Source organism: Coturnix japonica, chromosome 2 (genome assembly GCF_001577835.2).
Source record: "Coturnix japonica isolate 7356 chromosome 2, Coturnix japonica 2.1, whole genome shotgun sequence".
Classification (NCBI taxonomy): domain Eukaryota; kingdom Metazoa; phylum Chordata; class Aves; order Galliformes; family Phasianidae; genus Coturnix; species Coturnix japonica.
In genome coordinates this window covers 19,845,449-19,869,961 of record NC_029517.1, presented here as the reverse complement: position 1 = coordinate 19,869,961, position 24,513 = coordinate 19,845,449, and the positions used below count along the sequence as shown (strand labels likewise).

General features: G+C 41.0%; 1 protein-coding gene across 3 annotated transcripts in view; it reads right to left on the bottom strand.

The window, feature by feature from the left end:
* The window catches only part of CDK14 (cyclin dependent kinase 14), a 288,398-nt gene extending 264,155 nt beyond the window's left edge, over positions 1 to 24,243 (bottom strand). The window contains exons 1-2 of one of the 3 annotated variants that reach the window (XR_001553047.2): positions 23,791 to 24,243; positions 18,496 to 18,527 (exon numbers count right to left, since the gene is read on the bottom strand). Coding sequence is in view for 1 of the 3 variants with exons in the window: in XM_015853364.2 (XP_015708850.1) it covers positions 18,496 to 18,527; positions 23,791 to 23,881 (123 nt within the window). In the remaining 2 variants the exon portion in view is untranslated. The remainder of the gene's footprint in view (positions 1 to 18,495; positions 18,528 to 23,790) is intronic. The other 2 variants (XM_015853364.2, XM_015853369.2) reach the window with 2 other exon arrangements.
* Between the last annotated feature and the right edge of the window lie 270 nt (positions 24,244 to 24,513).

Sequence of the window (24,513 nt, the reverse complement as noted above, 5' to 3'; positions counted from 1 at the left end):
AAATATTCAAATGCATTTGGAATAAGATGCTATATAAAGCATGAACTCTTGCTCTTCTTCCTAGTGCTGGCAATAGAAATTTGTCTCTTGTCTGCGGGAGCTCCCAAATGACAAGACTCTCAGACAAAATTAAAACAATTCAAGGAGTCATTCATCCTAGCAGTTTGAGTGCTGATGTGATTATACCACATTTAGAGCTCGTGTCAGAATCTCCACTCCCTGATCAAATGACATTTTTCAAGTGCTTAATCACTTCTCAAGATATTTTTTCTTTACGTATGCACATGCAAAGAACCATTCTCAACTTCCACTCATTATCCCACTTTTTTACCTCAAGGTAATAAAATTTTGGTTTACTCCACCTGAAAGACTCATATCAAAGAAACAGTTGCTTTCTCAGTAGGCCATGCCAAATCTATCTAAAATCCTTAGCCATGCATTTTCAGCTTAAATTACTTCATCTGCCTGCATTTCAGTGCATTATCTGAAGCAGAGATAATAATTGTTACTTACAACATGGGCAAAAATAATGCAAATTACCAACATGCTCTGGAAACAATTTCCTTTTAAATTCTACAGACAGAAGCTGTTAATCAAGAATTATGAATTTTCTCCAACTCTAGCCACCCCTTAACAGACCTCTCTCACTTTGAACCAGAAAATATATCCCATTCTTGTACGCCACATTCCTGGTTGTGAATTGCAATTCTTACACTTGTGGAAATGTCAGTATCAAAAGCCCACCCAGCTTTGGAGAGCACCTCCTTAGACACCAGTAGCAAGAATTTTTCCATTCCAATTAAAATAAGGCAAATAGGGCTTTAAGCAACTTCATAACTTGCCCCATGTTTCACAACAGAGGGTAATATTAGCAACTCTGGTATCAACTCAAGTGGCACTTGCTATATTAAATTTATATAGAGGAAGTATTAGGAAAAAAAGTAATATCTTTGCATTTTCTTAAACAACAAAGAACATCGAAGGCTCAATATTTTCTTCCAGAGCTAGGAGAAAATGTGTTTCATAGTACCTGTCAGTTCAGCAGGCCTTCCTCTACTCCACAGCCTTGCTCCTCTGCAACTTCCTAAGCACTGTTTCCCACCTGGCAAGTTCCCCATAATTCTGCTCAGTATGCTTTTTTTTCCCTTTATTTGGTCTCTTCAGCTTGTACCAAATGTTCTGCCTAAGAACAGTCACACCTGATCCAGACAAAAGCCCACATACCTCAAGTTCCTGCCTCTGAGGACCGAGCATGAGAAGTACACAAGCCAGTGTGTAATTCCCAGTGTTCTTCCCCAATGCAGTTCCCAGTTTTATCGAATTCCATCATGTTGGCATTAAGTTGTCTTTTCCAGCCTGAAAACTTCTAGTCCAAAGAATCAGCAACTCCCCATACCTATACTGTTATTCCATATTTATAACCATTCTTTCCTTCCTAACTCCTCCATCACTTCTGAGATTCTGGAGACCAAATGCTACAGGAGTATAATATCTTATTTTTGGTTTCACTGTTCACAGTTAACCCGTGACATCTGTCTCCAAATTTCTCTTAAACTTCCATTTGCCAATTTGATCACCACTAACCACCCTCTGTCCACCTTCTTAAGAATCTTGATCTTTCAAGGGATATCTGAAGAGAACTCTGTGGCCTTCCCCATATTTTTCCCCCACTCCTTGCACCAATAAAAGAAAGTGAGAAGCCACACTCCTTCCTTTCTTCTTTGCTGTTGACAGATGTTCCATCACAACACATCTTATTTTTCCCTTTAACACAGACTCTATATCAGTAGCTGTGTACAAGACTTGGTGTTCCCTAAATATTTTCTCTTGAATGCAAGTCATTCAGCGCACTAAAGTCCACAAGGAAAACAGGCAGATAAGAGAGCGCAGATATGAGATACCATTATGCCAGAAGACATGAATGGGTCAACTGTTTCTCTTTTGATCTGCAAACAACTACGGATGTCCAAACAATGAAGCTTTGCTTCACAAATGAAAGGGAACTAGAATGCTTTTCCCTCACTTTTTTAGCAGTCTGAGTCCTTTTGTCCAGAACTCCGGGCCTGCCTTTTTCCAGCAAGGCAGTTTTGCTCCTGAAGTTTTGGAGCAATCCACCACAGAGCACTTGTGCCGACTTCTTGTTTTAGGGAACCACATTTAAAGTAGTGCACTCAGAATAGGAGCTCCAGACCTGGCTGCACTGTCTGGTTTTGTGCCCTTCCAAAGCACTTAAGTGCTCTGGTAAGTTGCATGCTGCTGTTTGTTATAACAACACCTCAAAAACTAAGCAAGCTGTAGTGGGTCTGGCTGGTATGGAGTTTATTTTCTTCATAGCAAACTGCTGCTGTTTACATCTGTGACCAAACAGTGCTGATTACACCCCAATTGTCCTAGCAATACTCACACAGAATCAATGGCTTCTTTTTGTCTTCTCTGAGGTTCCTTCAAACATAAATTATAGTATGATTTTCTTTCAGACTAAGTTTTTCTATACAGAACTGTCTTATTACATTCTTGAGAGCCCACACAAAGCTAGTGGTAGCTAGTGGTCTGCTAGCTCTCTGATACCAATAACAGTGCAGATATCAACAACATTGCAAAAAAGTCAACACAACAGAGCAGAAATAAAGAACTAATAGCCTCATATTAAAATAAAGCTAATTTGAGATATGCAGTACTCTTAACCATAAGCACCAACAAAAAGAGAACAGGAAATGAAAGTGATACCATAAAAGTAGATATATGTATACCATACAAAAACTGCTTGACACATGCAAAATAGCCTATAATATATTACTGTGTGTTGTGGATTAACCCAGCAGATGGCTCAATACCACACAGTTACTTGCTCACTCCCTCCTTCCCAGAGGGATGGGGGGAACCAGAAGGGAGGATGAAAAAAAAAAAAAAAAATTGGTTGAGGTAAAATTATTAACTAAGATAGAAAGACAGAGAGAAGGAAAGCTTAATAATTATGACATATATATATATATATACATATATATATATATATATATATATGCATATAAACATACACAACAGGTGATGCTCAAGCAATTGCTTACCACCCCCCAAACAATGCTCAGTTCACCCAGTGAGCAGCATGAGAGTAAGATACTTTCCTCTGCATGACATCATATGCAATGCAATATCCCTTTGGCCATGTAAAGTCAGCTTGCTTAAAAATAGACATTTAGGCTGATCAAAAAAAAAACCAGTGATTAAAAATGTCTCCCCCTCCAATTGTTTTAGATAAGCTAACATTTTACTATTATTATTATTATTATTTTTCAGGACCAAAAACAGAGATAGATGTGCCTTCTCACATCCCCAAGACAAAGTTATGTGGTGATGACAAAATCCAACTGGGCTGTAAAATACAGAGGCTAAAGCACTATCAGCTTCTCTATGGTGGCCTGGATCTTTTTTGAGAGTAAGAGAAAGGAAGTTTTTTTGTCCTGTTAAACTAGAAAAGCATCAGAAATCTCAGTACTCTGAAGGACAGATAAAATATTTATTTTTGTGCTGAAAGAGTTAAGCTTATTACACCTCACAGCAAAGGAACCTTTACTCAAATCTGACATTAAACAAAAATGAACATATGCATAAACACCCAAGAAAAATGCCTACAGAGATTCCCAGGCATGAAGGAAACAGAATACAAACAAATTAAAGTAAGTCCCTATGGTCCCATTTGAAAATAATGCACAGGAAACCAAGATGTTGATGAAACTATTCCTAGTAGGAATGTTTTTCTAACTAGTAACAGGAACTGGAGGAAAGTAGTTTCGTTTTATTTTGAAGTCTTGAAGAATTATTAGGAAAGCAGAAATAATTCTAATGATAAGCAAGCATTTTATTAAGCAGCTCTTCCTATGATGCTCGCAAAATCGTAGAGAATGAAGTCACATTTTGAATCATACTTTAGTGACGTGACTTTTCCTCTCCACAGAAAACACTCAGATGCTTTCACTATACTCCTTTTTTTCATTGTTCTCTTCATTCTTGTTTCTTGGCTTCATGTTGTACTGCACTGAGTTTGCCAGCAGCTCAATAGATTAGGTGGAATTCCAGGAGACAACTATTTCCAGCAAAGAATTTATTTTGTTCTCTTCACTTATTCTATGCATCTGAGAAAGATAAGTCAAGAACTGCAAAAGATTGACCTATGCATAGCTATGATTAAGCATGGAGTTTCACCAGAAGTAGTATTGATTAACAAGTATTAAGTATTATCTCTACAAAACGTTACCAGGTCATTGCAATTTTCAGATGTTCCGAGCTCTGAGCAGTAAAACCCAAACACATGAAAGCCAATATTGGATTGAACCACTCAGCCCAGTTTACTTTCTCCATCACTCAGTAGATAAGCACTCTGATTTGTGCTGGGAGCACATGCCCTTCAGTGAGAGTCACCTCCAGATGGTTCTCATTTGCCCCCTCCTCCAACATCTGCCTTGCTGCCCAGACATGCTTTGTTCTCCCAAATACTGGGGAAAATCCCACACGTACCAAGCCCTGAGAAGGCTTCTGTCACCACAACGGGCCCTGGTGCACCTTTACTACAGGAAGCCAGACAACAACATGGGGTGATGAGATCAATTCAATTAATTTGATTAATTTTCTCCACTGAAAATAAATAAATAAATAATCCCTTTCTGATTTATTTTTAATCGCCTCATCCACATCGTTCAGAATTTTACACATCTGTCATATTCACCCTTGGTGGTCTTTTTGAGACATAACAACCCAAGACTATTCAATTTCTCCTTACAACACAGCTGTTCCATATCCTCATAACAGTTTGTCTCATTTCCTCCAGCTCCAGCGCCTTCTCAAACAGACTCCAGAAGGCACTTCAACAGATTAGCAAAGAAAGTGAGAGCCAAGAAGGAAATGGTGACCCCTTTCTTCATAGGTAGACAAAGGAAGAACATCCACAACTCTTTCCGTCACCTCCTCAGCTCTTTCAGAGCTTCACTGTAAAACCAAAGAAGCAGGTCAGCACATCTCCTGTCTATAAAAGCTGAGAACACACCAGCAACACAGCTGCTAGCTTCCCCTACCAAATCATTCCTGCTAACATGAGAAAAGTCGTTTATATCAAGCACACAGATGGTAAAGTTTATATAGAATATGTATAACAGATAAAGGCAGGATGAAATGGCCAAGTCAAGACACAACCTGCCAAACATGAGCATCTGTAGTATGAATACATCATTTCATAGACAGCAATTTATTTTATATTTGCATTCATCTTCAGGCTAAACTAGTTTGAATAGGCTTAGAACCAATGTCCAATTTTCACTTACATTAGAGATCAGATTTGTTTCTTAGTCACTGCCTTTAAGGAATGAAAAAAATCACACTATAAATATTTCTGATGTCCTAGTTGCTTCTTAATCATGCATTTGTTTATAACCAGTTATTTTATAATATGTATTATAATACTATATAATAGCTGTATATATTACACATAATGCATGATGCACTTTTTATTATATAAGTAGACAACAGAGTGAGATTTATATAACTCTATATACAGTCTGATATGCGTTACAGAGATCTATAGTTGCAGAGTGAGAAAACTCATTTTCTAAGAGAAGCTTAGGGAAGAGCTCATTTGTTCTTAGTACAGCCATGTAAGATCTAAGAGCAGGGAAGGAAAGGGAAGTGAGGATGTATAAGAGCTTCATTTAAACCGTACAGAAGCAGTACATATCAGTTAGGCTGAGGTAGAATTATAGAGACTACGTGCAGAAAAATTATGTAAGATATAATTTTCTCTCCATAACAAAAAGAAATATTCTCTTTCAAAAAAGTACAATTACAGAATATCCAAAAGTCTAGCCTATATGTGTGCTGCAGTTGCAAGGGACAAAAATATTTATGACATAATTTCTACATTGTCATGTTAATCACTTCTACACCTCTTGTCAGACATCAATCAATGCTGCTAACATTTATCTGTGCAATAACCATTGTTTTCAACAAAAAATTACTACCTTCTGCCTGTTTCTCTTACTAAGTACCATTTTATGAATCAAGGCTCTGATTCTACAAGCACGCAAGTTTTTGTCATATTCATGTGTTTTCTTGGAAGTCAGTGAAACTGCCAGTGCACAAAGCAGAGTGCATTTTATTATTCCCAAAAATAAAAGTCTCTAAAAATTTAGGAAGCCAATAATCTGCTTCAGTTGCCAACTGAGAAACACGTGATGACCTGTTTATTAACTGGTACCTAAGCTGATGAAATCATGTAGGTTAATACAACAATAAGCTTCTGAAATGTACTTTTGCAATAGAATTCTAGATCTTTTTCACTTCTATCTGAAAAGGGAGAAAAGCAAAGCTCACCAGAAGATTGATGATAGACAACAGAAAAAGTAGAGAATGATGAAGTTGAGCACTGATGTTTAGGGCCTGTCTAGATCTTCCATAAGTAATCAAAAGTGATGGAAAGAGGTCCATAGCTCACATTAATTTTACTAAGATCTTTATGATATTTTTTTAGTGCACAGCTGAGATCCTATTAATTAGAAATGCCAAAACACACCTGAACACTGGAGTTTTGTTTTGCATTTCATCATTTGTCTCAGTTGTTAACTTGAGCCATTAGGACAAAAAAAAAAACCAAAAAACAACAGTCTCTACAATTCACTACCCCATGGCTGATTTTGCATGATTTGCTTTGGGATTAATTTTTTAGTGTTTCACACAGTAATTAGCTACTTTGGGAGCAAACCCTCTCTAGGGGATCATTAATTAATTACAGTCACGTTGTTTATTAATGCATGTTTCTCCTTTCCAAAACTGTACAGAGAATGAACATAATTTAGTCCCTTCTCTTATAAACATAAATTAATAATAACTCTGTTTTACTGTACAATTAATTATGGCCCGGTTCTAAAACATCCCTAAGTTTGATCAAGTAGGAGCCTAGGGGTACCATTTTTTTAGCATAATGAGCACAGTCTTTTGAACTCTTCTATTGAAAAAGTTTGGCACTCAAGACCAAGCTTCAAGAACAGGTCTGCAGGATACAAGCTGCTATTACAGAATGGCAACTCTACAGTAAGAGTATGTTAAGGGGTAACTCCAGACAAATGCAAGTTAATATAAAGCAGCTTACTCTTTAAAGTTATGTATGCAACCATATGCCCAACTCAAACAGAAAACTGAAATAAAGGGATACCACACATTCAAACATACAAGTCATTTGACTGTGTCACATGCATGTTGATGGGAACATAACCTTTTTCCATTAGGAATACAACACCGTTATAGTCACCAAATCTCAGAATCATTCCTAGAAATCCAGGAAAAAGCAAGGAATGGCAACCAGGAGTCCTGCTGATAACTTATGAGATGAATAATTTTGGCCACACTCTGGGTCCATGGCTATTTTTTCCCACATAGCATTTCTTCATGCTAATGCCAGGGCCAAAACTGGGAACGTTTCAGTGTCAGGCCCACACACAGAGGTATCAGATGATCTGTATTTAAGAAGAAGATGAAACATTTTTGAACAACAACTAAATAAGAAAACTAGGAAAGACAAACATACACTCAGTAATACATGTGATAGGACACTCCCACTTCTCCTATGCTTATGGAGGAATAACCACTTGCTAACATCAGTTCTTCCCCTCTCCTCTGTACTGCCTAAAAGCAAGACTAAACAGTACACCAAATAAAGAAAGCTGTTCTCTTATGCCACCCTTCCCCAAGCTTTACAAGCATCCTTTAGAAAGAGAAAAATCAAGACACAAAGCAGAATTTCCCTCCTTTGACAAATCTTACTTCTACTCTCATTCTTGCAGCAGAAGTTATTTACTCTTTCCAGACGAATCATCTCAGAATACCTGCACGAGTTTGCTATGAGGGAACAAATCCAGATGAAAGAAACTTTATATCTGCTAAATGCATATAGTCATTTCAGGCTTCATAAATACAGTTGTTTTCCATCTATAGGTTGCTTTCTCAGAGCCTCTTGCTTTTGAAACTAACCAGCTGAAGAGAGCAGAGGTGATAAGCTTAATAGCAGATACTACGCATATTAATAAAAAATTCCTCAGTGAAATAGGAGATGAGAGGTAAAATTATGCAAGCAGAAAAAAACTGAACCAGCAATAAGCTCTGTGTTACTCTCCTAGAGTATCAAGTACTAAGGGCTTAAGGAGGGAAAGAAACAGAAGGATTTTTGCAGAGGTGTCGTAAGCAGATGAGTGATGGATAGGAATGAGCTTCTACAGCTTTTTATTACAAAAACTCCTAGAGAATCTTCACATCTAGATTTCTTTTAACCTTTCATAAACAAGTGCTTTGAAACAGTACATCTGACATTCTTTATAGAACTTAGACCACAAATATTTGCAGTGCAGCATATGGAATTACATCCAAAGGAAATTACCTCTCCTTGCAAAAACATTTGAAATATTATCGGTGCTCATAGATGACAAAAGTAAAAGTCATTCTCTTGAGACACAAAGTGATACAAAAACCTCCAGATAGATTGTAGAAAGAAATTAGCCTGCAATAAATTGCATGAATCACACATGAAATGGTTGATATTGGAAGGGACAACTGGATTGTCTCCCCATCTTCTCCACCAGAACCCTCACAATAAATATGCTCCCTGATGGTCAGAGAGGACCCGCTGTGTTGCAGTTTGTATCCATTGCCTTCTGTCCTGGCACTGAGAAGAGCCTGGCCTTATTCCCTTTGCATCTTCTACTCAGGTACTTTTAGACAGTCTTCTCCAGAAGCAGTTCCACCTCCTTCAGCCTTCCCTTGTAGGAGAGCAGCTTCCTTCCCTTAATTATCTTCACAGCCCATCGCTGGACTTTGTTCAGCACGTCCAGGTTTCTGGGTTTGTGCAGCCCAAAACTGGACCCAGGAACTCCAGTTGTGGCCTCATCAGCACTGGAGAGGGGGGAACAGTCACCTCCCTCAACCTCTTGGCAACTGTCAGCCTGATGCAGTCCAGGACACCATTAGACACCTTCGCAGCAAAAGCACATGGATGGTTTACATTCAACTTGATGTCCACCAGGACCCTCACATCTTTTTTCTGCAAAACTGCTCTGAAACATAACTTTTAGGAAACAATGTAGCCTGGCCATAGAGATGGAGTATCCTCATTTCTCTAGTCTGAGTTTCATTTAGTAACAGTTATGGCACACAGTAGTTGCCTGCATGATTTGTTGTTACTGTCCTTCAGAGAGGCTCATGGCATTACTGACAGACCATGAGTGCAAACTGTATGACCAGTAATGTGGTTAAACAGCACAGGTGGACTTAGAAAAGTTCTGTCTAACTCATGCCTGTATCACTGATCTGCTATCCATGTTTTAAATTTTGAAGAAATCTAAGCAGCATGCTCAGTACAGTGAATAGTTTCCTACTGAATATCTCCTATTCCATCCATGGTCTTTGGAAAAAGAAATCAGTTTTCTGCCACTCTCTCCAAGAGGCCTCTCCTCTCTCTATATATAATTTATTTATCTTTACAAGTGGTAGAAACAGAGCAAGGAAGATTATCATGGCATTTTTCCACAGTGTAATAATAAAATAAACTGGATTTGCATATTTCCATGATGAGGGTTCTCTAACAGAAGTACATCTACTCCAAAGCCTGACATCACCACTGAACAATATTAGAGTCTTGGAATCACCTCTTGGACTCACCAGCTCATCAGTGACACTCCTGTGCTCTGCTAGGTTCTATGGGCATATGTTCAAGTAGGTGTTCTACTTGAAGTTTGACTTGTGACATCAAAATGAAGCATCACCTCAAGTGTAGAAATCCACACCATTCCTACCACACTTCTGCAAGAATAAAGTAATTAGCACTACAGCAACTGGAGTATCTCAATTAGACCTTTGATAATATTAATGCAGAAAACAGAAAATTCAGAAAAAAGAATCCCAGTTTCCCTGGTAGTATTATTCAAACATTCTGGAACCTTTTCTCATGAAAATAACTTACATTTTTACTTTTCAAATAGCATTTTGCTGAATATCATCACTTTGGTTTCAAAGTACGAGCTTTAATGCTGTCTTAAATCCAAACGTAATGCACCATTTTGCATTCTCTCCACAGCACTGAAAATAACTGTTTGAGCTATAAAAAAAATAATACATGTACTTAGTCTAGCTCATAACTGCTAACATCAAAGTTAATATCAAAAATTTCTTTTTTCTTTTTTTTTTTTTAAAAACTAATTTGAACAGAAAGTCCTGAAGTGTTACAGCATGCCTTTTTAAGGGCAAGCAAAGTGAGCACACCCCTTCATCTTCTCTGAATTTCTGTCCCGACTTGACAATAGCCAGGCATTTAACTGAGCCATACTGCAACCACATAAATAAATAAGGCATCCCAAGTATTTCTCCAGATGTTCTTCTTTGGTTTCCAGAATTCTGTGCAACTCCAAGGTCAGCATGGGAAGCCTGTAACATCCTGTTACTAGATGGTACTTTCTTTAGAAAAAAATATATGTAGATATTCTCCAAACGAGACGAACCTACAGTTCATGGAAAATTTTGCATATTTAGAAACTAAGAATAATAACTAACACAATGCATGGAATTGGCACCATACTTTGCACAGGTAAGCTAAAAAACTTTTTTTCTGAGCAGGCATAAATTATTATTCTAACAGTAAAACTGCAACAGGACCTGTCATTAGCAAAGCAGAGCATGTTATAGATAATTTAATAAATATGCCTAGAAAGCCAAGAAACACATGGAAGCCACTGAGGTACACTCTGCACCACAGGTAATGCTGCAGCAGCCTGCTGTCCCTGTCTGCTGCCTCTGACATGTGAGACCAACCTCTGGCTGTGCTCCTGGGTTCCCTGAAGCTGCCCTTCAACCAGCAAGCTCTTCAGTAGTATCCCACGTTTGTCTTAAGACTTAACCAACAGCCACCATCTTTGGACTACAATGCAGCTTTTGTCACTGTACTGAGTAGGAGGAAGTATTTTCCAATCAGGTTTCATTTTACAAGTGGTTCAACACCTGCTTCTAGCTCTCAAGTCTGAAAAATATGAACATCTAGATCACATGCAGAAACTTAATTCAGATTAAGTAACTAGCTCAGTAGAACCTGTTAACTAAAATTGTGGATATCAGTTGACTCAAAATCTTCATTACTATGAATGGAATCCTGCAAATAGTCATCAATGATACCATAACACAGCAGATGAGGCATTATGCACACCAAATTTCTCAGGAAAGAGAAGAAAACTAGACACAAACCATTTATTTTCATTCTTTCATGAGAAGAGCATTTAATTATAGTCACATGTATGCTAGTATTGTAGCTTACAGAAGAAATAATTTAAAGAGGGCCACGAAGTACAAGAAATGTAGAAGAGAGAACCATCAATGATGGCATTCAACTACTTCTTGTCTTGCAACTAAGACACCACCCAGCAAGGTCAAGAACAAGAAGCTACTAATCCCATTGATAACATACTCTGTTTTGCTACTCTGCCTTATTTAGTCTGCCATTAAATTACTACATCCTGTGTATCCAAAGAAAATAAAAGGATTTACACATAAGTGCACTTCATCAAAATATTAATAGTTTATAATCTGACTTCATGTCTCTGGAATGCATATATCCTCTCATCTGACCAACTGAAACATCCCACACACAAACACATGTCCAAGTGACAGAAGCAGACCTAGAAATTCATCCCATTTTTCAATGCTTCCCTAATGTTTAAAACATCTTCCTGCTGGCCAGAACAGAGGTTAAAACTTCTTTATAGCAGCGTTTTGGCCAGATCCTCAAATTGCTGCTCTAAGCATGAATTCACATCAAGTTCTGCTTTTTCGTCTCATCCTTTCTCAAAGAAAAACTACACAAAAGGCACACACATTAACTAGTGACACAAACACATATTCTATCACACATCCATATGAGAAGGAAAGGCAGAGGAGTAGATGCAGTTTCATAGTTGCCTTAGCTATTTTTCCATCAAAATGAAAACAGGCACTTTCTGAAAAGTATGGATGTTCTGTCAGCAAACCCACCAGGCAGAAGAATGCACAGCTCAACACCAAGAGTGGGTGGGGCCAATAGCTAAACCGTAGTCATCCAACAGCTTTAGGGATACTCGCAGACAAAAATTCTTCCCAAGCACAACAGAAAAGTTCTCAAATTTGGGCCTCTGTAAAATCTAGGTTATCCGACAACAAAAGATCAATTCCTGTTCTGAATGAGTAAAAGGTCAATCTGAACCTTCTTAATGATCTCTGATTTTGCTTCAAAGCCTTGAAACTAGGCACAACAAAGCAGCCATCCTCCAGCCAATTTTGCTTGGATGCTTTTACACCAGCTGCTGGATGTTTATCAGCTTGCACTGCTATCACCTGGACCTGATTCTGATGCATCTCTTTTCTCCCAGAGCCCTCCTTTCTTCCACATGCAACAATCAGCAGGGAAGTGATGAGAATCCCTAGCAGCCATATCGAACATGGAATAGAGGTAATTCTCTGAGAAATTAAGCAAGTCTGTCCAAAGGTTGCTGCCTGTTTTAAGCCATGAGAAGTTATACAGAGACATTTTTACCACTGTCAAAGAAGGCATCTTTCACACAGCTCATCAAATAAGGAACCTCTGCACTGCAGCAGAAATATTGCATTTGTTCCCTTCCATCCGTTCTCTTCATTCTCAGACTCATCTGCAGCACATTTATTAATAACATTATCAGTCCTCATCAAGAGGAAAAGATGATTCCTATTAAGCAGTTGACTACAACTTTGTAAGCACTGAGGTGTTTATACTGTCCTACAAACCCACACATAGCCACGTCACATAACGCTCTCAAGACCTACTGACACAATCCAGATTCATGCTTGGTTAGAATGGCCTTAAGACCCAGCACATGACTAACACAATCAGTAAATGCACAGGGCAGGCTGGTGTCTCAGTCATCTGCTACAGAAGAACTGGACCAAGAACAGAGCCTCCGCAACGTTAGGAAACAGTGCTGGGGGAAGAAAAAGTTGAGTCAAGAGAGGCAGGAACACAAACCCACCTAAATCACCTCCCAGGAAGTCTCATTTGAAAGAGAGGAGAAAATACCAACCCTGCCTATTCCCACTATTGAAGGTGGCAGACTCAAGAAAGTCTCTATCCAACACATAAAGACCTTGTGAATCCAAGGATGACATAAGTGAAGACAGGCCACCCACAGGAAGCATCAGGTAACACTGTTGAGCTTTTACATTCCGCTTTCACAAAAAAAAAATAAAATAAAAAATTGTCTGACTTATGTCCCCAGTGACAATTCAGTAGCAGCAATTTTCAGTACTGATTTTGTTCCCTTCTGCCTGGAACTACGTTTCCTCTCACTTGCTTGGTGACATGTCTGAACAGACCCATCTCTCAGGATGCTTCAAGCACCTCTGTACGTGATTGGAATACTCTCATAAATCACCAGATGAAGATAACACTGTTTAGCATTATTTATAAACAGATTTCACACCTATACTTCTGTTTGTTCTCCAGATTTAAGTTGTTCTTCCCCAGCACTTCTTCCTAAATCTCTCTCCCATTATCCTTCAGCTTCACATTTTAACAGTTATCCACACATTACCTGCTTGCCTAGCACTAAGCAGACGAGATGTACAAAGTCATACACCCCAAGTCCCATCCAAGTTCTCAAGGCAAATAATTCCTCCCTCCACTCTGCCAAAGGCTTTCAGACTATTATTACAGCGCTTATCTTAACCACTTCCTTGGAAACTGTCCACCACTCACAGCATTGCAGTCGTCACCAGTCTATTGCTTTGTAAGCCCAAACAGTCATCAAGAAGCAGACAACCAGGCCATGTCTTGCAATGATTTTGCAATACCTTGATCAGTAAAGAATTATCCCACCAGAGAAGGAGGGATAACAATCAGGCTTCCAGAATCTCTCATATCACAGGCTCTCCCCTAAGTCTGTCACACACCATTCACACTCTTCTAAGTCTTCTGGCTATGATACAATGATTATTCCAAGATATAACATTAAAATCTCAAGCGGGCTAGTTTTCTTTCTCCTTCAGCTCCTGTTGAAGATTCCCATAATCCAGATCCTCTTCTATAGGAGAAAAAAAAGCTAAGATTTAATGCCATATCCATACTTTCCTATGTATGTTGCTTCTTCAAGCTACTACTTAATATAAGAAAAACTTGTGGGGAAAAATGCAAAATTGGTACATATCATATTGTGTGCTTCTTGTATTACAGCATTCAAAATTCTCTTGTTTGTTTTTTGGAGAGCTCTGCTTTATTTCCTGCTATAACCTTCCTTTTAACTCCCTGAATTCAAAATGCTCTCTGTGGAAGAGCTCTCATTCAGACATAGGATCCTTCAAACCAACCATTTACTTAATGCAACATCCCACAGAAGGAGCGTCCTTTTTGGTTGTGTTTCATTGAGGGATTGCAAGAGCAAGCATATTACAGAACCAAGAAGTAACTTGGCAGAACCCCCTCCTCTTTCACACACTTCTATTTCAAGCACACAGAAGATGTTCAATAAATGAAATAATTAAATAAATGAATTTTGGCATCCTCACTGTTGGACACTCTACACACAGGAAGGAATATATGAATATTAAGGATTTTGTTGAGGTCAGAGTAGTCATAACCCTTCCACACAGATTCTCCTATATTCACAAGACCTTGCATTCCAGGCTCTCAGTCAGAGATTTCATCTCTGTCCTTCAGCCAGCTCACAGGCTCTCTCATCAAGCTTCTAGGAGACCCAGCACTGGCCAACATCAAAATTACAGGGCTGAGTCAAAAAGAACGATGTATGCAGTAGGCACAATCACATTTCATAATTTCCTAGGAAGGGTGGCCTTAAAACAAAAATAAATACACTAAAAAACCAGCCCTACAGTTACGTCTCTGAGGTGCTCTCAAAGCTCAACAAAATTAACAAGGAAACAGACCTAAATAACAACAATACAGCTCTGCATACAACCAGCTGTAGTTCTGTAAATTAACCAGAGACTTAAGATTATTTTGCTTTGATTTCATTATGACTTTAATATTAATTCATCTAATGTGTATGACTTATGACAAAAGACCTTAAATTATGATTTAGGTGCTCAGAGAAACCACTAACAACAGAAGGACAAGAACCAACAACTCAAGACTAATAATAATTCAGAAATAAATTGTAAGGGCAAGCAGCTAAGCAAAGGAATAGGATACCAGCATTGCGATGAGATTAGTCACAATATCAACACTGGGTGTCTCTCCAACAAATATGCTGCAATTTAGCTACACATGGTCAACTTTGAACACATTCAAGCAAAAAAAGAAAATAGTTACACCATTACAAGACACAGTGGCCAAATTCTTCATTTCTTGTTACACTAAAAGTCCACAAACATCAAAAAAATCCTGAATAGTTGAAGTTATTACTTTTAACATGGACAGAGATTGACACTACTGGAATGCCAAAAAAGAAAGTGCTCACTCAAAAGCCAAACTTGTGTTTATAGACAGCTCTTTGCTTATAGCATTACTCCTCAGAGGTGTTTATCTTACATCTTGTAAGATCTACATCTATCCAGAGTATATAATAAGGCAATGCACTATAGATAATCCTTTTTATCAGTGCTTTGCCCAAAAGAATGAAACAGATGCTTGCCAGCCAAAGCCTACGCTCAGAGAGAAAGGGTTGCCTGGGTTTGGGTTAGGCTGTTTCCAGAGGTAGAGCAACTCTTTCCTATGGCTGGCTTTCTTCAGAGAGCAGGTAACAACATTTCCAGGCACAAAAAGAAGATGGAAAACTGTATCTTAATCTCTCTCACTCAACTAAAGTAACCCTGAAAACAGGCAAAAACATACTGCGCTCCCCTACCCCCACATTATAATAATTTTGAAAGAAACTGATCCAGAAACAAATGAAAATTAGAACTTCCCTCTGATTTCAGTAGATACTGGGTCAGGACAAGATTCTCACAGGGTGACAAGTAAACATCAGTGTGATAGAAAGGAAAAGACAAAGTTTAAAGACAACATAGAAAGTGATCTACTCATTTACACTCAAGAGCTTCTGGAAGATGCCACAATCAGCACTGCAGAAATCCCTGAAACACTTCTGGAACAACTAAAATTGTATTCTGACATGCATCTTACAGGCTATGCTATTCATGATTCTTTTGGTCCTCATTTACTAGACAGATTAATTTCATAACCCACAGAAAGCAGTTATGGGAAATGCTTGCATGCCATCTTTGATATCTTAATTCTTAGTAGTTTCTCTCCAAAATAAAGGCTTCCTGCAGTGTTGCAGGTTTCTGAGCTACGATATGCAAGTGTTAAGTAGGTAGAAAAAGGCCCACTAAGCAGCTCATTTTTTCCTTTTTATTTCCTTAAGGATAAACAACCAAATGCTTGCTGTAGCACCAAAATTGTACAGAATAATCTGACAACTGACTTAGCTGCAAAGGCAATCCTTGCAACCTTAGACAGGTCTTCCTCTTTAAGTCATTTTCCCTCTCCCTTCAGAGATTTCAGGCCCCTGCTAGCTTGCTTTTGCTTCTGGTGCTTTGCTCACAATTTAAAGGTCTAAAACCACGACTTTCCTTTTACTACAGAGTCCTCCATCAAGTTCCTTGTCCCATCACTATAATCCGCTACAATATTGTTACTTGAGATCATTTTATTTTCTGATTTCAGGGATGTTTGATACAAAAGGAATTAAGTATTACGTGATACTTCCCATTTGTTGATTCACTCCTGAGGCTAGATGGCTTCCAAGAACTTCTGCATTGAGATTGAAGAAACAAACGAGGACAACATAAAATGTGAATCCTGTCTTCTTCTTTTCAAGAAGTGTCACTAAAACGAGGTAACTGCTTGATACCCCTGTCACATCAAACTCCTCCTTATTTACAGAAAAAACATTCTGTACACTTCTCCCACTAGCATTCCTTTGCAATCAATGCAGTGTGTCAAACAAACAATATGCCCAACCCCATTAAAAACATATTTGGATCTTTTTTTTCTGCACATATCCCTAAATTTATGTAGCAAATCTGTTTGAGTTGTCACTTGTTCGAACAGAAAACCAAGTTTAAAGAAAATGCTCACAAGCCATAGACAGACGATCCTGTGAAAGGGGAAAGGACAGGAAAATTGGCATCTTTGTAATGCAGCTTTTTTTTTTTAATTTTATTTTTTTAAAACTTTTAACAGATCCTTTCAAATTCTGTATCACATGAAATACTTAATGGGTAAGTCACAACAAAGTCAAACTACTGAAGCCTTCAGAGTAAAGAAACCACTTATCAAAACAGCCATAATTTTAAAAAGCAATCAAACTCTATCAGTGCTGTCGGGGAATCATAATAGTCAGGACCTCTGCATTATCCAACAAGGGTTTCTGAAGGCAAATATGACTCCAGAATATTCGCTCTAGATCTGAGAGGGGCTGAGCTGAATTTGAACTCTGCAAAACGTCAGAAAAGAATAAAACATCTGTATTGCTGTTAGTGAATTTCAGCAGAGGGGTCACAAATTTGCTGTGATCTGTTTAGAAAGAAACAAAGTCTGATTTAATCCAGTATCAAGGACATTACATCACCACTTATTTCAGAATCTGGCATTAGACACCAACTATCTCACTACAATCAGCCAAGATTTAAGATCATTGCATGCAGTGAAGAAGACAGAAGTCTCAGAACCTTAATATCAACATGTGAAAATATTACTATTTGTTTCCAGCTATGGTGATGGAGAGAGGTACAAGGCAAGCACTGCCTACCACACTGACAACACATCACACTGAGATCTACACCCGTTCCTGAGTAAACTTGTGCTGCAGAACAACTCACACCAACCCAGACCTTCCAAGGCCCATCATAAATAAAAGCAAGCACAAACCATGAGCAGCATATTTTACAAGTTAACAAACACATGCATCATATTACAGATAGGACAAGCCCCAAGCATGTCTTCGCTGAATGATCAAGTACCAGTCTTACCATTCCAGCAAGCTGTTGGGTTTGTGTGTGCTTTGTTGGTTTTGCCTCATTTCAAAGGCAGCATCTACCTCAGTTGAGACACTCAGCACAAAGACAATAAAATGCAGCAGCACTTAACACAGTGTTCTCTGAAGACTTATATTATTACTGTATTGTCTACATACCTACAGTTACGACAACTACTGTAGGTAAAGTTCTATTAAGTATTTTCTCCACATATACCATTACTCCGCATGTACCTGTTCTACATGAGCACTCTTCACACAGCATTCAGTTTCACTGTGTTCAAGAAAACAAGCATTCCATTCAGAGCCTTCAAGCAACCAATTCATCTGGTAGTTATTTGGAAAACGAACACATGTTCAAGCAATGTGCATGTATTAACACATATGCATATAGTAACACTATGGTCTGTGGGTCTCCAAGCGCAAGTGAGAAATACTAAGAGTGTCTGGACTATCTGAAGTAGAAAGATATTTAACCTACCTCATCAAAGCTGCTGTCTTCTTTCTTCAAGGCTTTAAAATAAAAGGAAAAAAATAAACAGTTATCTGTGCTGCATTTCAATGAGAACAAAGTAACTAACTCCAGGAAAGAGAAAAACAGAGCAACTCTTTCCTGTTATAATAGAAAAGAACATGCTGGCATGAATAACAATTTTACACTCAAAATATGAAACTAAATGGTATGTAGGACTGCACAGCATGTTTCTGAGAAACCACATTTACATATTTATGAAATATATTATCCTTTCAGGTTAAGGAAAATAGAAGTCCACGCATTTCTTTTAATTCTCAGTGAGCGTGAAAACACCTTCCAAAGAGCTTCATACAACAGAAGCACAATGAACTAGCTACATGTTCTTTGTCAAGGACTAAATCTTTGCACTACAGTATGATGTTGTAGCAGGTCTTTCCTCCCTCCCCCCAGTATTCATTTCATTAAAGTAGATGAGATTTCTTTCTTTCTTACCCTACCAACTAGCACAAAACCAACAAAAAGGAAGTAGAAAAACAGTTCCAAACGTGTGAACTGCTGAAGCAAGCACTGCTCTGAAGACTTTGATCCCTCAGCATACAAAGTGCTTTTACTTCAGTGCCCAGCACCTTTCGGAATCTTGACTCAGTAGTTCACAATTTTAGGTGCTCCTTCCCCCTTCAGAATCCCTTCCAAATCCCATCCTCAGGGACTGGAGATTTCCCTGGAGATGCTCAAGGTGGGTTGGACCCTGGGAAGCCTGATCTGCTGGGGGCAGCCTGCTGTAGGGCTGAGTGGGTTTTAACATCTTTTCCAACCCAAGCTATCCTGTGTTCTATGAAACAAAAGGAATAATAATAAAAACCAAAACCCCCGGCCACCACAGCTGTAACGCAGAGTAACTGAGGCAAGGGAGTGCTGTACTGCCAAAGGACAGTGCTGCAGCTCAGCAACCCTGCCAAGGGCTGTGAGCTACACACCACAGCTCTCCATCTGCAGGAAAGCACACATGTTCCAGCCTTTGTTTGCTCTCATATTGGCATTTCTTCAGGATACAAAAAATGGCTTTACTCAGATTGCTGGAGATTACTCATCTAGATTTCACACTTAAAGAAAAGGAAAAAAAAAAAGAATTTGCTGAGAAGTTTGGGGCAGGCAGGCTGCACATTTTTACCATGAAATGCATTTTTATGGTTGTGAAGGCCTGACAAGGCGTTTTCAGACTGCCAACCCCATGCACTTGCAAGTTATAAGGCAGGACACAAAGAACAAAAACAAACAAAAAAAAAAAAAAACCAACTGCGGAACTGTTTTTAAGAACACGTTTTTAATTCTTTTAATTTACCTCTCAGGTCATGATGACACACAGGCTATAAATATGGTCTATGACACCCCTGGGTCATGCTGACAAGCTGTTCTCCCGCACCAAAACTCACAGCTTTCATAAGACCAAAACGTTTGAGGAATAACCAAACAACACATAACAACAAAATCCCCAGCGGAACAAGAAATGGGAATTTGTGCACATTTCTGGCTTGTCTTTACTTCTACTCTCCACTTAATAATAATAATAAACTGTTTACAAACGCACTTCTCATTATCTCAGGTATGCGAGCTATGCGGGTGTACACTAGAGGAGATAATGGAGATAACCTTTGTGTCAGTGAGGAGCGGGTAGCACAGCACACGGCTGCTGGGGGCTGCCAGGGACGTTTTTTATGCCCTATGAGCAACTGCAGCAGAGCTCCCTGCCCTGCCCCTCCCAGCCAGGTGTTGGGCTTGGGCTACATAGATTGCATATGGGAAAGAAAAAAGCTAAGTGGCATGAGCTTAAAGGTTCTCAAAATATGGTTTGGGTCCAACAGACGCATAGCCAGGAATTCCTTATATAACTACAAGATGATGGTAATTTTATAAAATTACTGATAATTGATTTTAATTACATAATTATCAAAGGATAAAAGTAAGAAGCAAACCTAATAAAGGTTTAAGTGCTAAAAGAAACAGTGAATCAAGTCAGTCTCACAAAGTTGGTTAGCATCCAGTGTCATGTGTTTGCGTGTATGGCCAACAGTGTGTATGTAAGCAAGGAAAGGAGAATCTGTAAACTAATTTGACTGCTTGCATAGGAAGGGATGAGCTGCCAAGAACTTATCAATAAAAAGAATTCTGTAAATTGTTCAGATTCTGAGCAATGTGAATTCTTTAAGATGTGCTACATTTTAGGAGGGATACTCCTTGCAGCACCAGAAACCTTCTGCTAGCTGAAGGGATGCCTTCATTGCAAAGACAGATCATTCTTCTGGAACTGTGAGCTCATCATTCCTGCAATAAAAGCCATCCTGCCAATTTCGGAATATTAGCTTCAGCTTTGCACAAAAGGCCACATGCATTTCTTCCAACAGACCACAGTGCCATACCGCCATTTACCAGCCTTACAGACAGGACAAGGCTGAGGCAGACAGTTTCACACATCACATTCTTCAGCTCATAAAGCTGAAAGAAACAGTCCCAGTATCAGGTACTCCAACAACTATAGGCTGGATCAGCATCTTGCAGGATATATAACACAGACACATTCACCACCCTCTGCCAGTTTCTGGATGCAATGGCTGAAAAGTATCAGATCAAAGTTAAGAAAATGGGCCAAGACTGCTCGAGGCTATAACTAGTACTGAATAATGGCTCTTTTCTGTGCCCAGGGGATGACTGGGCTGGTTATAAGGCTAGCCCCTTTCATCTAAAGATGCTGAGGGAATATCCAGAACTTCCACACCACATTTCATTGTTTTATCCTTTTGGAAAGTAGTTTCAAACATTACTCAGCATACTGTTGCACACTGGGAAAGAAAAAAAAGAAATAAATCAGCATTTGGTTTCCTTGCTGATTTTCATCCCCACAAATAGAGACTGTGGTACTCAGTGGGGAGAAAGTGGTCTTGAAGGCAGTTATTGTGTGTTGGTTTACCAAAGCAAAAACACACTACCAATGACAACTCCAAGCACTTCTGCTACTCTTACTAAAGAGGTTAACAGGAACCACAGTATCAAAACTAAGGGGCTCTGTAGGACTGGAAGGATTGTATTTAGCAGCTGAGAGCTGGTAGCACTGGGAGATGCCCCATGTTGCCCTGCCCAGCTAACCGAGATATCTCTGCTTCGGCAGGGGAAGATCACATCGCTTTGCATCATCTGCACCAGCGTGTTCATAATGCTGCCAGGTACCTGAACCTATGAAAACATTGAAGAGGAAAAGTTAAAAGACTGTCACAGATTTATAAAAAATTGTAAAGGAATGGATGACTGACAAAGCTGAAGATCAGATACAGATTCACTCAGTCACTTACTGACCTGACCAAGTAGCACCCAATTACCAAAAAGAGATGTGAAAACAGCGTGATAAAAATAAGAGCTTTCTCTGCTGAGGGTTTGGTTTCCTCCCTTTAATCTCAAAACAGAAGTGAAGCGGAGCACGTGTCACACCTGAGCATTTCCTGGTATGCAAACCGAGAGTTTCTGAACAGAGGCTCACTTTGCTTGAGCTTATCTGCGGCTGTGGCTGTCAGGGAGCGGGCTCGGTTCAAACCTCAATCTGATAAATCAGAGCTTTTTGCTCACAGTGCACTTAATAGCGTGATGCTCACATTACCGGAGCATCTGTGGGTGGAACAGCTTTGCTGGTGGCAGCTGACTTACAACAACAGAACAGCACCAACAGGCAAACACAGCTCTGGCACTGCACAAAGGGCCCTGGTACACAGAAAGCACAACAGTGAGGGCACCTAAATCAGCCAAAACTCCCACAGAAACTGAAGTGTTTCATTAGTTCCAGCAACCAAAAGAGACAATCACCCAAGAAAGCCACTAGTTAGCACTCAGAGAGGTCATGGTGCCAAGAAGGCATTAGTGGGACCGATGCTGCAATGATAAAGCAGCACTTCCATTTAAAGTGTTGTCTTTGTTAATGACTTCCACTTGGCAAAGCCTGCCCACAGGTCTGTACCAGGCTGTCTGTGTCCGTACATACACGTAAGCATGTGACAGATCAAACTCCTGAGTGACTTTTTTAATCAAACTGGTAAAATGCCTTAAGACATAAGATTGAATATGGGTGAGAGATATTCTCATACGGAAACAGAGGGACTTGCAACTGTGACTTAATATCCACTTCAGAACTGAAACATTCACCTTTGAAATTTTTTTGCAAACATAAACGAGCTCTTTCCAGTCTAACCCACCTTAGCAATCGAACCAAAAGGAAACGAGGAAGATACCAGATGTCAAATGCTCTCCTAACACTTCAAGCTAAAGTTCATAGAATCACGGAAACATCAAGATTGGAAAGACCTCTGAGATCACCCGGTCCAACCACCAACCCATCCCCACTGTGCCCAGCGACCACATCCCTCAGTGCCACATCCACACTTGTTGTGAACGGTGATGGTGTCCCCGCCACCTCCCTGGGCATCCCCTGTGTCGGTACCTCACCACTACTTGGGTATCACAGCTTTACACGTGCTGTGCGCTTCCCTGCCAGGGCTCTGAGGGAGCACAGCTCAGAGAGACACAGAGCAGCTCTGGGAGCCGAGATTTGCCCGACGGCCCCTGACCTGCCGGTGTGAGCGCAGGGTTAGGGCTGTGCCAGGGCCTTCCCCGGTGGCTCTGCGGCCTCCAGCCCAGCCCCTCGCCGCCGCCTCGCACCTCGCCCCGCTCCCCGGCTCTGAGCACGCCGCTGCGGGCAGTCCGTAGCAACACCTCCAACCGGCGCTGGACGAAGCCCAGCATCGCTCCACTATCCGGCAGGAATACGGCTCCAAAGGCGGCTGAACTCTTTGGTATTGTTCTCAGAACAAAACCCGGAGCAAAACGAGCGGTGTCAAAGCCGAACGCGAAGCGGCGGTACCGGGAGACGCCGTGGGTATCGCTGCCTCAGGATGCTGCGCTGCACGGCTCGGCGGCGATGACAGACCGACTTCTTTTGTCCGCCCTCCCCAGTCTCCCACCCGGCTCTATCAGCCTCAGCATCTCATGCCTCAACTTCCAGGAATGTGCAGCCGGAACGAAAAATAAGCGGCCAGAACCGCAGCCACACAATAACAATTCGCTTCCCCGCATTTTTTTTCCTCAAGGTTTCAGTTTGGCAGCACGCTGGGCAATGCCGATTCTCACTTTGTTAGCCTGTTTCGTGCTAACTCGAGCACGGGCTGAGAGCTCACACCGATCTTCCCCAGCGGTACCCGCATGAGGCTGTTACCGGGCACCCCCCGCTCCCCCCGGGACGCCGGGCAGCGCCGCGGGCCTCACCTATTCGACTGAAGCTCTCCGACAAAGTTCTCCGCAACTTTTTCATCCTGCTGATCTTCTCGGCGGACTGAGAGTCGATCATGTCGCACATCGCGGGCCCCTCCGCCCCGAGACGGGACGGCAGCGAGAGCCCTGCCCGGGAGCCGCCGCCTGTAGCGGGACACCCCGGCCCTGCCCGGGGACGGCTCCCTACGGCTCGGCAGCAGCTGCTCTCCCCGCACGGCTCATAGCCCCGGCCCGACCGCTTTACCGGGCTGCCCCGGAGGAGCGAAATGGAAAGTGCAAACGGGAGCGGCGCAAGGAAAGTGCGGCCGGGGGGTGACGGATGGAGGGAGGAGGGAGGGAGCCGGAGGAGAAAGGAGGAGGAGGAGCCCCGAGCCGTGGCTGGGAGAGAAGGAGGGAAGAAGGAGGCGACCGGCCCCGCTCACTAAGGCTGCCGAGCTGAGCCGGGCTGCGGCCCCGGGCCGCCCACAGGGCGGTGTCCCACCACGCCCCGCCCCGCCGGGCGCTGGGACGGGCGGGGGCCGGGCACGGGGTGCCCCCAGGCGGAGCCGTCCTCCCCCGTCTGCCCTGAGGCTGCTGTACAAGATGGGGGCCTTGAAGGGACGTGCGAGCGCTTTATGTTGGTGGTGCGATGAGACGACCCTCTTGGCTGAGCCCCTGGCTTTGAGCTGATGCTCGAGTGGCTGTGGGAGAAGGGCACCTGGTCTGCAGTGCCCACCT